Below are 12,434 nucleotides of genomic sequence, written 5' to 3' on the forward strand. Positions count from 1 at the left end.
TGTCTACTGGCTTCATGGCTAATGTAAACTTTAGAAACTATATTATAGGATTTGTTTTTCCTGTAGAACACATTTCAATTTTTTTCCTTTTTATAAATATTTACACTTCATTGTGTTTAGTTAATGGTTTCTCTACATCTTGTCAATTTCTTTGTTTCCTCTCTTTTAAAGTAAATGAGTTTAGTTCTTGCTTTCTGAAAACAATCTAATTGAGATTCTCACTCATTTTTTTTCTTGGGCTGCTTACCTAGGGGAATATTCTGGTGTGTATGATTTTTGAATATTTTAATATTACTGCTTTTTAAGCTAGGTGTTCTTGGCTGCTGTTCTCATCTAATGCTTTCTCATCATTTTTTTCTGCTCAACTATTTTTTTGCCTTTCATATATTTTCAGCTTTCACGCTTATCTAAGTGCTTGAGAGTTTTTAGCAAACATAGTTACTATATAAACTTTTTTCAACCAGTCTACACTCTTATTTCTTCTGTCTCTATAACTTTGTTAAAAAGTTAACTTTCCCAGCCATTGTATCTACAAAGGAAGAAAAAGTTAACATTAGTGTTTTAAGCAAATATCTTGCCGAAGATTGTTTTGGAGTTAAGAATTTGGAAACTTTTTTGGGATTTTTATTTTGTTTGCTTTGGTTTCAGTTTGTGGATAATACATAGGTAGATGATTAAGTAATCTATTTCTGATATTTAATTCATTCTGGTGTAAGTACCTTGATCTTTGAGAAAATTAGAATATAGACAAAATATGAGTTCAGGTGCACAGAATATGTAGCATTCCTAGGTTGGCTGTATTTGTTTTAAGTAATTTTAAAATCATTTGGAAAATTACCTTTTTTAAAATAAAGGGACATGTTAACTCCTTTGTCTTGTGTAGTTTTCTTTAGAAAGATTTCTTTCCTGTTTACTTGGGTTATGATTATTACTTCTTCCATTGTATGTGATTTTCCAACATTATTAGCTCACAATTCCTTGAGATGAGTGACTGGTGGGTTTTTTTGTTTTTTTGTTTTTTTTTGTTTTGCTTTGACTTTTTGTTTTTTGAGTGATATTCCCTAGTGTGTTGTTTCATTTCTTCAGTTTCTCAGGAGAATCAAATTACTAGCTTTCTTCTCCCTAAAGACCACTCCATTGGATCTTGCATTGGATGCTGTATGTGCCTGTCTCACAGTAGTCATTAAAATGCCAAACTCTGTCAAAGATAGCCACTCAAGTGATAACTGAACATTATTATTTTATAGGTGGCACTTTGAAGGAAAGTTTGTATTGTTGATTGAAGATTTTCAATCTAATTATAGTCATTTTTATTGTGAGAAAGAATTGGTAAAGCATTTTTTAAGTATATCAGCATCCTTATGAATGAAGGAAATCATCTTTATTTCTGTCTTTTGCACATCATTATGCATTAAATCATAACATTGTGATTCCAGATGTTTTTCATATCATGTATAAAACTTTATAGATTAATAATCTGTTTTCATGCTGTTTCTTACGTAAAACATTTCTTGTTCTTTGTTTTTGCTTTACATGGAATGCATGGGCTTTAAGACCATAATTTCTTTGGTAAGGTTTCATCTGCCTTGGGGTTCTGTCTTTCTTTGGCCTTGGTTTTGCCTGTTCTCTATTAATAAGGTCTAATTTTTAGGCAAAAGCCTCCAAGGTCGGATGTGATTTAGAAACAATTTAGATCCATATTAAAGCTGTTCTTTTTTCCCCTAAATAATGTTGGAATATTAGAATATTTGGCAGAAAAGTCTTGATCCTTTTGAAATATTATCTATGAGAAATAAAATATAGACTAACAGATATTGAAAATTGGCCTCATTCTGTAGCAAGCCAATCCAGATTTAAGAAAGAAATTGGCCAACAAAATCTTTAGCCTTGTTTGTAATGAATAATTATTTGTAATTTTATAATCTATTAAAGTAGATCCATCAAATGAAATAGACAAAATAAGATTAATAAAGGACAGATAACATTTCTAAAATACAACTTGTGACTGTAGCTTATATTTTAAATGTATATGATTATTGATGTATTTATTTTCAAAGTCTTTATCTTTTTTCTTTTGATAGGAATGGGTCGGGAAGTTGAGAATCTTATATTAGAAAATACACAACTGTTGGAAACCAAGTAAGTATATGTGAAATTTTAACAACAGAAGATAAAGAATTTTATTCTTGTCCAAGTCAATGACACTTCATCATTTTAACATAATACTAATGGAATCTCCCTGTCCCATCTCGTTCCCCTCCTCTGAGTGTACACACACACACACACACACACACACACACGCGCGCACGCGTAATGTTGGGACCTACATTGCCCTGATGGATATGTTTCCTTGCCCTGTTTTTTTGTAGAAACAAATTGTCATCTCCTTTTCACTCTATAAGTATCCATGCCTTTTTCTTAATCTTCTGGATTTGTCCTGGTTTTACACTTTTTTTATTCCCTCCCCTGACATTTGTCTGTTTTCTTATCTCTTCTCCTGAGGTTTCTTTTATTTCCAGACAGATATTTTGAAGTATACTCAGCCTTCCTCTTCAGAGCTGCTTTCCTTAGCTGTGCATCCTTGGGTGCAATTTGTGGAGTCTTAAGCCCTCAGACACATTTAGTGGGACAGATCCCCAGTCATGTGGAAAAGCTGACTGGGTTCCTTTATCAGTTTGCTGTATCATAGCAACTTTGGAACATCTGTGTATATCCAAGACAGAATACAGTTATAATGAGGTCCTATGCCCCAGAATACAGTTATAATGAGGTCCTATGCCCACTATGCCCAAAGGAACTGGATCTCCGTTTTTTTCCTTCAGCTTAGACTGTCTTAACTTTCCAGTTTAGACTGTTTTCTCGTTATTTACTAAAGGTAACATCAAGGAATAATTTTACTTTATTGATTGGGTAATATATTCTCAGGAATTATTAACAATAGTAACCTCATGAATGCTATTTTTAAAATTTAATATTTTCACTTTTTAGTAATTGATGGTCTGTCTTGTTTTATTCATTTGATAAATGAGTAAAACCTTAGACCATTGCTTTGTGTTCTTTTTGCATTTATCTACAAACAACATCAGGTAGAATGTCTTGAAGTATTAAATTATTCATCTTTATGGTTGTACAGTTACTTTAGTCTACAAAGGAATAGCTGAAAGATGGAAAGAATATTTATTTGTAATGATGCACTTGAAATATGTGTTTCTTAGAAATGCTTTGAACATAGTGAAGAATGATTTGATAGCAAAAGTGGATGAACTGACCTGTGAGAAAGATGTGCTGCAAGGGGAATTGGAGGCTGTGAAGCAAGCCAAACTGAAGCTAGAGGAAAAGAACAAAGAATTGGAGGAAGAGCTTAGGAAGTAAGTTTTAACTGTGTTGTTCTAAACCAAACTCTTTGCCAGTTATGCCACAAAGGGTTACAGGTGTAACCCTGAGACTGAGACCTTCTGTCCACTTAAGCCTGGAAGGCCAAGAGCTGCCTGGGAGAGGGCAAAGTGCCCCAGCCCATTGCCTCTGCTGTGAGCAGGCCTCTCCGGTTGCTAGCCTATTATCTAAATATTGACTCCTGTCACCCAGGCTGGGGTGAAGTGGCAAGGCCATGGCTCATGCAACCTCTGCCTCCTGAGTTCAAGCGATTCTCTTGCCTCATCCTTCTGAGTAGCTGGGATTACAGGCTCCTGCCACCACACACAGCTAATTTTTGTACTTTTAGTGGAGACAGGGTTTCACCATGTTGGCCAGGCTGGTCTTGAACTCCTGACCTCAGGTGATCCACCTGCCTTGGCCTCCCAAAGTGCTGGGATTACAGGCATAAGCCACTGCGCCCGGCCTAAATACTGTCATTTTTTATGTCTATAACGATGCAAAAAAAGTTGGAGACTGTTCAAACATCTTTGTTTTGATAATAAGGAAATTTAAAACATTATTTTTTTTAATCCCGCTTTCTTTAATACCTGTTTATTTCTGAAAACAATGCTATGATATGATGATACTCCACCAAATGAAGGTGGCTAAATACCCTGTTTGGGAAAAGAAAAATAATCCTTTAGTGGTAGTTAAAATTGTTGACCTACTCTCTCTTTTTTTTTTTTTTTTTTGAAAAGATGAGCTCAATTCAAATAACATGTTTTGTTTTGTTTTTTCCCCACTAGAGCTCGAGCAGAAGCTGAAGATGCAAGGCAAAAAGCAAAAGATGATGATGATGTAGGTTTACAGTTCTGGACTTTTTTTCTTACCTTACCATGTTTTGGTATTTTGGGAAGCTCTTTCTAAGTAAGCTTTGGATATAATACTATAAAGATTTTTAAAAGTCAGGAAGCATGTTAATGGTCATGAATAGGATAGCTCATGCTTTTACATGGTATCCAGATGCTGAGCTTTCTGGCTCCATGCAGTGTGTTCATTTTCCCTCTGTGCCTCTGTGCACCTGTATTTGCATGTTCAAGTTTGAGGACCAACTGGGACATTTTGGGGTTTTTGGTTGTTGTTATTGTTGTTTGGTTTCAAATTTTGATTTAGAAATATGAAAGCTTAACAATAATAATTATTTAATAGCATTAAACAAAAGATGAAGTCTAGAACTTTAGTACTAGCCAATTAGTTCATATTGTTGTGAACGTAAGTACAAAAGAATAAACATGAGCTTCTTGCTAATATGCTTAGCATACTTCTAGTCTTCTTTTTTTTTTTGAAGCAGAGTCTCAGTCTGTCACCGAGGCTGGAGTGCAGTGGTGCGATCTCAGCTCACTACAACTTCCACCTTCCAGGTTCAAGCCATTCTTGTGCCTCAGCCTCCCGAGGAGCTGGGACTACAGGTCTAACTTGGCTAATTTTTTGTATTTTTGGTAGAGGTGGGATTTTGCCATGTTGGCCAGGCTGGTCTCTTAACTCCTGGCTTTAGGTAATCCACCCCAGTCAGCCTCCCACAGTGCTGGGATTACAGGTGTGAGCCACCCAGCCCAGCGTCATAATCATTCTTATAACAGATATTTGCAGGTCAAAGGTCAGACCAAAGATGTATGGTTGTTTTGGACAGAATGATCACTTGGTGCCCCTTCAGTCTCTGTTTTTTAATATCTTATTTAATGATACACACAAAAACATGTAAGGCCTGCAGGTTATGAATCATAATAAATTAACATTTTGAACCTACCACCCAATCTGATCATTAGAACATTGCTAAACATTGAACTATTCTGCGTTCCTCCCCTGCAGAGAAAGCTGCTATCCTATATTTATCATTTGCTTAACTTTGAAAAGTAATTTTATCATATCACATATGTATATATGGTTTAATTTTTACTTTTTTGTGTTTCATACTATATTTAGTCTTGGGGACCAGCTTCTTTTCCTCAGTGGCGTGTTTTTGAGATTCATCCACGTTTTAATATAGTGCTGTAGTTATCATTCATGTTTACTACTTTATGATACCCCATTGAATGAATAGTCTACAATTTATGTTTTATTTTTCTGTTAAGGAATATTTAGTTTGTCTCAGCTTTTTACATTGCCGTTGTTACAAACATTACAGTACAAGTCTCCAGGTGGGCAGGAGCAGTAGCCTTTCCAGAGTACATACCTACTAGTGGGCTTGCTGTGTTATAAACTTAAGATCTTTATCACTTGTTGTTTAACTTTATTGAAAGGAGAGGCCCAGGTTCTATAACAGAACAACAAAGGAGGAGGACTGCTAAGGGCTAAGCTTAGCGTCTTTCTTAATGTCCCAAACCTTTCAGCTTTGATGCAAAATGTGGATAATGAAAGCCTATAGGACATTGACTTGAGCCGTGCTCCTTTGAGGTCTTACCCCTATGCTTACTCTATATTCACATATTCTCTCTAAGAGTAATTCTGACTAATACAATTGTCTCCATCTGTTTGCATTTATGTTGGTATTTTAGCGGCTCTTATAGTTGAATACCTTGGTAACTAGGCAGTAAGTTTACCCTTCATGCTGGTCTCAGGTGAGTATGTGGTTTGGTAATTTGAGATAAATGGAACTAACTTATAACTATTTTCTGAGTGACAATTGTTACAGAGCATGAATTAAAATAATGTTAGAGCAACATTTTTAGGTGAAACTTAAAATAGCATATTAAATCTATGTAGATAACAATTTTGGTTTTAGTTTAAAATCTGCACTATTCTTTATTTTTATTTTAGTATTATTACTATTTTTTAAAGACAGAGTCTCGCTGTGTCACCCAGGCTGGAGGAGTACAGTGACAATCATAGCTCACTACAGCCTTGAACTCCTGGGCTCAAGTGATCCTCCTACCTCAACCTCCCAAGTAGCTGGGACTACAGGTGCATGCCACCCCACCTGGCTATTCATTTAATTTAATTTTTTGTAGAGCCAGGGTCTCACTGTGTTGCCTAGGCTGGTCTTGAACTCTTGGCCTTGAGCAATTCTATGCAATTTTTATTTTTTTAACCTCAGCCTCCTGAGTAGCTGCGACCAAAGTTGTGTGCCACCCCATACCTGGCTAATTTTTTATTTTCTGTAGAGATGGGATCTCACACCACATTGCCAAGGCTGTCTCAAATTCCTGGGCTCAGGTGATACTCCCAAAGTGCTAGGATTATAGCCATGGACCATCGTGCCTGGCCCTACTGTTTTTTTTTGTTGTTGTTGTAGTTTTGTTTTTTAAAGACAGGATTGCACTCTCTTGCCCAAGTTGAACTGCAGTGGTATGATCATGGCTCACTGCAGCCTCGACCTCCCAGCTCAAGCCATCCTCCTACCTCAGCTTCCCAAGTAGCTGGAACTACAGATGTGTGCCACCACTCCTGGCTACAGGGTTTTACTGTGTTGCCTAGGCTGGTCTCAAACTAAGCTCAAGCAATCTACCTTTCAGACTCCCAAAGTGCCGCTACTACAGGCGTGAGCCAATGTGTCCTGCCCCCTACTATTCTATTTTTTAGCCTTATTTTTTATATATTTTTAAGAACTACAAGAATAGACCCCCACTACTCTTTATGATTTCTTTGTAATATGTTCAAATATGTGTGTATATATTCAGAAATTAAATTGCCACCTTTTATCTTTGTAGTCATGAGTGATTATTTAAATCTCTTTGTTGGCTGGGCACAGTGGCTTACACCTATAGTCCCAACACTTTGGGAAGCTGAGGCAGGAGGACCACTAGAGTCCAGTATTTCAAGACCAGCCTGGGCAACATAACGAGACCCTGTCTCTACAAAAAAATTTAAAAATTAATAGGGCATGTTAGCATGTACCTGTAGTCCAAGCTACTCAGGAGGCTGAGGTGGGCAGATTGCTTTAACGCAGAAGTTTGAGGCTGCAGTGAGCTGTGATTTCACCACTGTGCTTCAGGGTGGGCAACAGATCAAGACCCTGTCTCAAAAAATATATTTTAAAAAATAATTTTAAAAAATCTCTTTGTTGATTTTGTTATAAGGCCATTTTTCTTTAAATGATCTACTAGATTAGAAATTAAGGAATGCTAGGCCGGGCGCGGTGGGTCAAGCCTGTAATCCCAGCACTTTGGGAGGCCGAGACGGGCGGATCACGAGGTCAGGAGATCGAGACCATCCTGGCAAACACGGTGAAACCCCGTCTCTGTTAAATACAAAAAAACTAGCCGGGCGAGGTGGCGGGCACCTGTAGTCCCAGCTACTTGGGAGGCTGAGGCCGGAGAATGGCGTGAACCCAGGAGGCGGAGCTTGCAGTGAGCTGAGATCCGGCCACTGCACTCCAGCCTGGGTGACAGAGCGAGACTCCGGCTCAAAAAAAAAAAAAAAAAAAAGAAATTAAGGAATGCTTAAAAACGAAGATTTTGCATAACTCTGAGATGAACACCAAGACATATATAAGCTTCCAGAATGATCTCTCATTTTCTTGTCATTATAGAGTGATATTCCCACAGCCCAGAGGAAACGGTTTACTAGAGTAGAAATGGCCCGTGTTCTCATGGAGAGAAACCAGTATAAAGAGAGATTGATGGAGCTTCAAGAAGCTGTTCGATGGACAGAGATGATTCGGTGTGTATAACAAGCACTCCATTATTTTCCTACTATTATTTTGTAGGTTTGAATATTCCTTCATTTGGAACTTAAGTCCTGCCCTGTGAGATCCAAGTCCCTTTCTCTGTTTACTAGGAGAGACTTTCTAAAGTAACACTCAGAATTAGCAACAGAATATGATCAAAGGAGGTGCTTTTTGGGCCAGTAAGGGATCTTGGAGGATGTTACGATGACCTCTAAAAGGCAATTATTATTACTTAGGAATGATGGTCATTTTTCATGTGTAGAAATCAATACTACTTTCCCGGTAATGTCAGGAAAAGATCACAATTTCATATGCAACACAGGAAAATAAATTATTTTGACTCAGTGTCTTTCTGTCAAATACTCTTGCTTGATTTCTTTCCCTCTTTTCTAACTGTTTGTGCCAAGTACACCCTTCCATTGGTATCTTTCAGTCAGGTGGCTCTTAAATCTCACCCGATGCTGCCATCTAATGGTCATAGTCTCAGTAATAGTGTTTCTTTAATTTAGAAAGAGCTCCCGAAAAGTTTATAAATGAGCTGCCCCCATCAGATTTACCAATAATAGTATACATTCACATGTTGTTTTTAAATTTATGAGCATATTCCTTAATTGCCAACTTTTACTTCCTTAGTATTACATCATTTATTTCAGTTTATGTACCCTTTACCAATGTTATACTAGAATCAAGTGTTTTAACACATCATTTTACAATTTGCTGTAATTGTAATTGCTTATAACTGCCCATAAGGAAGATCAGTATTCTAATCTATATTTACTAGACAATGAAACTAACCCACTAAGAAGTGTGTTCTTAACTGCAGTACTTAGTGGATATCAAATAAATAGTAAGTAAATATTCAAAAAACTGAAAGTGGACTTTATTTATTTATTGAGATGGAGTCTTGCTTTGTTGCCCAGACTGGAGTACAGAGGTGCAATCTCAGCTTACTGCATCCTCCACCCACTGGGTTCAAGCAATTCTCCTGCCTTGGCCTCCCTGGTAGCTGGGTTTCCAGGTGTGCACTACCATGCCCGGCTAATTTTTGTATTTTTTTAGTAGAGACAGGGTTTCGTCATGTTGGTCAGTCTGGTCTCAAACTTTTGATCTCAAGTGATCCACCCGCCTCGGCTTCTCAAAGTGCTGGGATTACAGGCGTGAGCCACTGTGCCCAGCCGAACTTCACTTTCCATTGCTGTTTTTAACTCTAGCAGCCAAGTGGTAGTCAACAAATTAAAGGAAATGGTAGCTTACTTTTAACTTATTCACTGAATTAAAGAATGCTTTTAATTTAGTTCGTAACAAAAAAGTAATGAAAAGGGAGCTCTGATTATGATGGCAGAATCCCTACCACCTTATAAATCAATTTGGAATATCCTATTTTCTGAAATTTTGTTGAATTACCTGTCAATCCAGTTTATCCTCTTCCCTGCTGTGGTCATCTTTCCAGTGACGGAGAAGTTTTAGTCTTGTGAAAAATGACCCCTCAGAACGCCAAAGTTTCAAGCTATTTTGTGAGAGCTGTGAATACAGGTGATAGAGACTTTCATGTAAAGCCGGGAATTTACAAGGCAATATTTTAATAAAAGGGAAAGTTAGAGGGTATCTTTTCAATAAAAAATGTTAAATACCATTCAGGCATGTTGGCTATCTGTCTAGCACATATTATAATCCTCTGTCGGTAGACTAAGCTCTTTGAGGGAGGGATGATAATTTTATTTTTCTTGGTGGAATTAGCTTTAGCAGATTGACTGACACATGGTAGGTCAAAGTAACTACTGTATTTATTGAATTTAATTGTTGACTCTCTGAGTATCCCATGAACTTCTTGGGTCTCTTGTTCTTCAGAAAGAAAGGTAGACTACCTCACTAATAACATATTTCTTTTCTTTTCTTTTTGAATGTAGGGCATCACGAGAAAATCCAGCCATGCAGGAAAAAAAAAGGTCAAGCATTTGGCAGTTGTAAGTATTGAAAAACAAATAAAGATGTTAGACAGCACATGAGACAAGAAAATTGCAGTCAAAATTTATTTCCAAGAATGATTTTATGGGCCGGGCGCGGTGGCTCAAGCCTGTAATCCCAGCACTTTGGGAGGCCGAGACGGGTGGATCACGAGGTCAGAAGATCGAGACCATCCTGGCGAACACGGTGAAACCCCGTCTCTACTAAAAAATACAAAAAACTAGCCGGGCGAGATGGCGGGCGCCTGTAGTCCCAGTTACTTGGGAGGCTGAGGCAGGAGAATGGCGTAAACCCGGGAGGCGGAGCTTGCAGTGAGCTGAGATCCGGCCACTGCACTCCAGCCCGGGCGACAGAGCGAGACTCCGTCTCACAAAAAAAAAAAAAAAAAAAAAAAAGAATGATTTTATGTCCATTTTCTTTCCTTCATTTTTTTAAAAAACTAGGGTAATGGGTAAGTAGCTAAACTGAACTTTTTTTTTTTTTTTAATCTATAGTGTGCCAACTCGGTAAGGCTGTTCTCAAGGACAAAAAATATGATATTGTAAGCTGCATCATGTTGATTGTGCATTTGTTGCAATCCTCTGCCAAATTTAAATAATGGGAATTATTTATAGACTTGAAAGTGACCTGGATCCCCATTAAATAGGTTTCTGATTGGCTGGTTTTGTAATTGTAAGAAACATTACAAAGTGAAAATGAGGAATTTAGTGCTTGTAGGGTTTGAGTAGTATTGTGTATGTATTGGGCTTGGGTTATGTTTGTGCTAGAAGTACTATGTGTTTACTGTGATTAAAACTTACCCATTTTTGGTGAATCTGCTATTTAATGGAAGTGTCAGTTTAAAAAAAAATAGACCTGAAAGTAGTTATTTAAATTGAGCTTAATCAGAAAATGTGTAAGATGTGTGTTAACATGGTAATATGTGTGCTAGTACTTGATTATAATAAGCTATTTTTAGAACTGGCATACTAAGCTTCTATTCACATCACACAGCCATAACCTTGCTGTTTAACAATCGCTCTTACCTTGCACCAAGTAGGAGCTAGCAAAAAAACCAAAAAAGTATACATTTATTTAGTAGAAGTTTCCTCTACTTAAGAGCTTCTTGCTTTCATTATGGAAATTGCTGGTTAAAGAACAGGCACCTGCCAATCTAAGCAATAGTTTCTCTTCGCTGAATGTCTGAGTTTGGCTATGAGTTATTGCTAAGGCTGCAGCGTGTGACTACAGAAACTGTTTTTGCCAATTTCTAATTCATTGCCTTGTAAAAGTGCTCTGAAATTTTCTTCCGCATAAAAGTTTGTGGAACATCAAGGATTGTTTCTCACAGTACATGTGACATGCAGACATACTTTCTTCTTTTAGTTTCAGCCGACTTTTCAGCTCCTCAAGTAACACGACTAAGAAGCCTGAACCACCTGTTAATCTGAAGTACAATGCACCCACATCTCATGTTACTCCCTCCGTCAAGAAAAGAAGCAGCACCTTATCTCAGCTCCCTGGGGATAAGTCCAAAGCCTTTGATTTCCTTAGTGAAGAGTAAGTCTCTTCAAATTAATCGTTATACTCTAAATTAAGTTAATGGTTCAGAATATTCTTGGCCTTTTATCAGCTATAAGGATTCAGGTAAATCTATAAAAAAATCATTTCTGGGCTGGGCGCAGTGGCTCACGCCTGTAATCCCAGCACTTTGGGAGGCCAAGGTGAGCGGATCATGAGGTCAGGAGTTGGAGACAAGCTTAGCCAATACGGTGAAACCCTGTCTCTACTAAAAATACAAAAATTAGCTGGGCATGGTGGCGTGTGGCTGTAATCCCAGCTACTCGGGAGGCTGAGGCAGAAGAATCGCTTGAACCCAGGAGGTGGGGTTGCAGCGAGCTGAGATCATGCCACTGCTCTAGCCTGGGCGACAGAGTGAGACTCCATCTCAAAAAATAAATAAATAAATAAATAATAAATAAAGAAATAAAATCATTTCTGTAACTTGGCTATCTTTAAGTAAATTACTTATAGTCAACAGTTTTTATGAAAATTGCACTTTAGTTTTTATAAAAGAGAAGGATTTTTAAAAAATGCCTCATTTTTGCTGGTATGATAACATTGATAAATACCTATTAATAGAAATGTTAATGGTTTTCAGAGATAAATGAGCCTTTATCCTAAATGTCTGAACATTTCTGTTGGTGTCAAAGGACCTGGTTTTCTGTCCTGATTTGACTACCCATTAGGTACAAATGCTTGGGCAAATTAACTTTTCAGAGCCCCCAGTTTCTCTGTCTGTAAAATTAATCTGATAACCTATCTCAAAGGTGATTGGATCCAATTATTATCTGTAAAGTATCTGACATATAGGTAGATACGTTAACTGTGGTATATATACATAGCAACTCATCTTATGAAAATTTAAATGGCCAAAAGAATGGCAAATTATTTTCAAAATCATTTTAAT

The 12,434-nt window shown here is 37.3% G+C and overlaps 1 protein-coding gene across 24 annotated transcripts in view; it reads left to right on the forward strand.

Moving 5' to 3' along the window:
• Positions 1–12,434, forward strand: part of SPAG9 (sperm associated antigen 9) — a 159,759-nt gene that overhangs the window by 112,000 nt on the left and 35,325 nt on the right. For 9 of the 24 annotated variants that reach the window (XM_021929030.2, XM_021929035.2, XM_021929036.2 and 6 more), the window contains 9 exons: positions 252–263; positions 1,555–1,569; positions 2,082–2,139; positions 3,216–3,368; positions 4,161–4,212; positions 7,883–8,013; positions 9,928–9,984; positions 10,480–10,491; positions 11,351–11,524. In XM_021929030.2, coding sequence (XP_021784722.1) covers positions 252–263; positions 1,555–1,569; positions 2,082–2,139; positions 3,216–3,368; positions 4,161–4,212; positions 7,883–8,013; positions 9,928–9,984; positions 10,480–10,491; positions 11,351–11,524 — 664 coding nt within the window. The remainder of the gene's footprint in view (positions 1–251; positions 264–1,554; positions 1,570–2,081; positions 2,140–3,215; positions 3,369–4,160; positions 4,213–7,882; positions 8,014–9,927; positions 9,985–10,479; positions 10,492–11,350; positions 11,525–12,434) is intronic. The other 15 variants (XM_021929034.2, XM_009190271.4, XM_009190275.4 and 12 more) reach the window with 5 other exon arrangements.

This window comes from Papio anubis, chromosome 17, assembly GCF_008728515.1.
Source record: "Papio anubis isolate 15944 chromosome 17, Panubis1.0, whole genome shotgun sequence".
Lineage (NCBI taxonomy): Eukaryota > Metazoa > Chordata > Mammalia > Primates > Cercopithecidae > Papio > Papio anubis.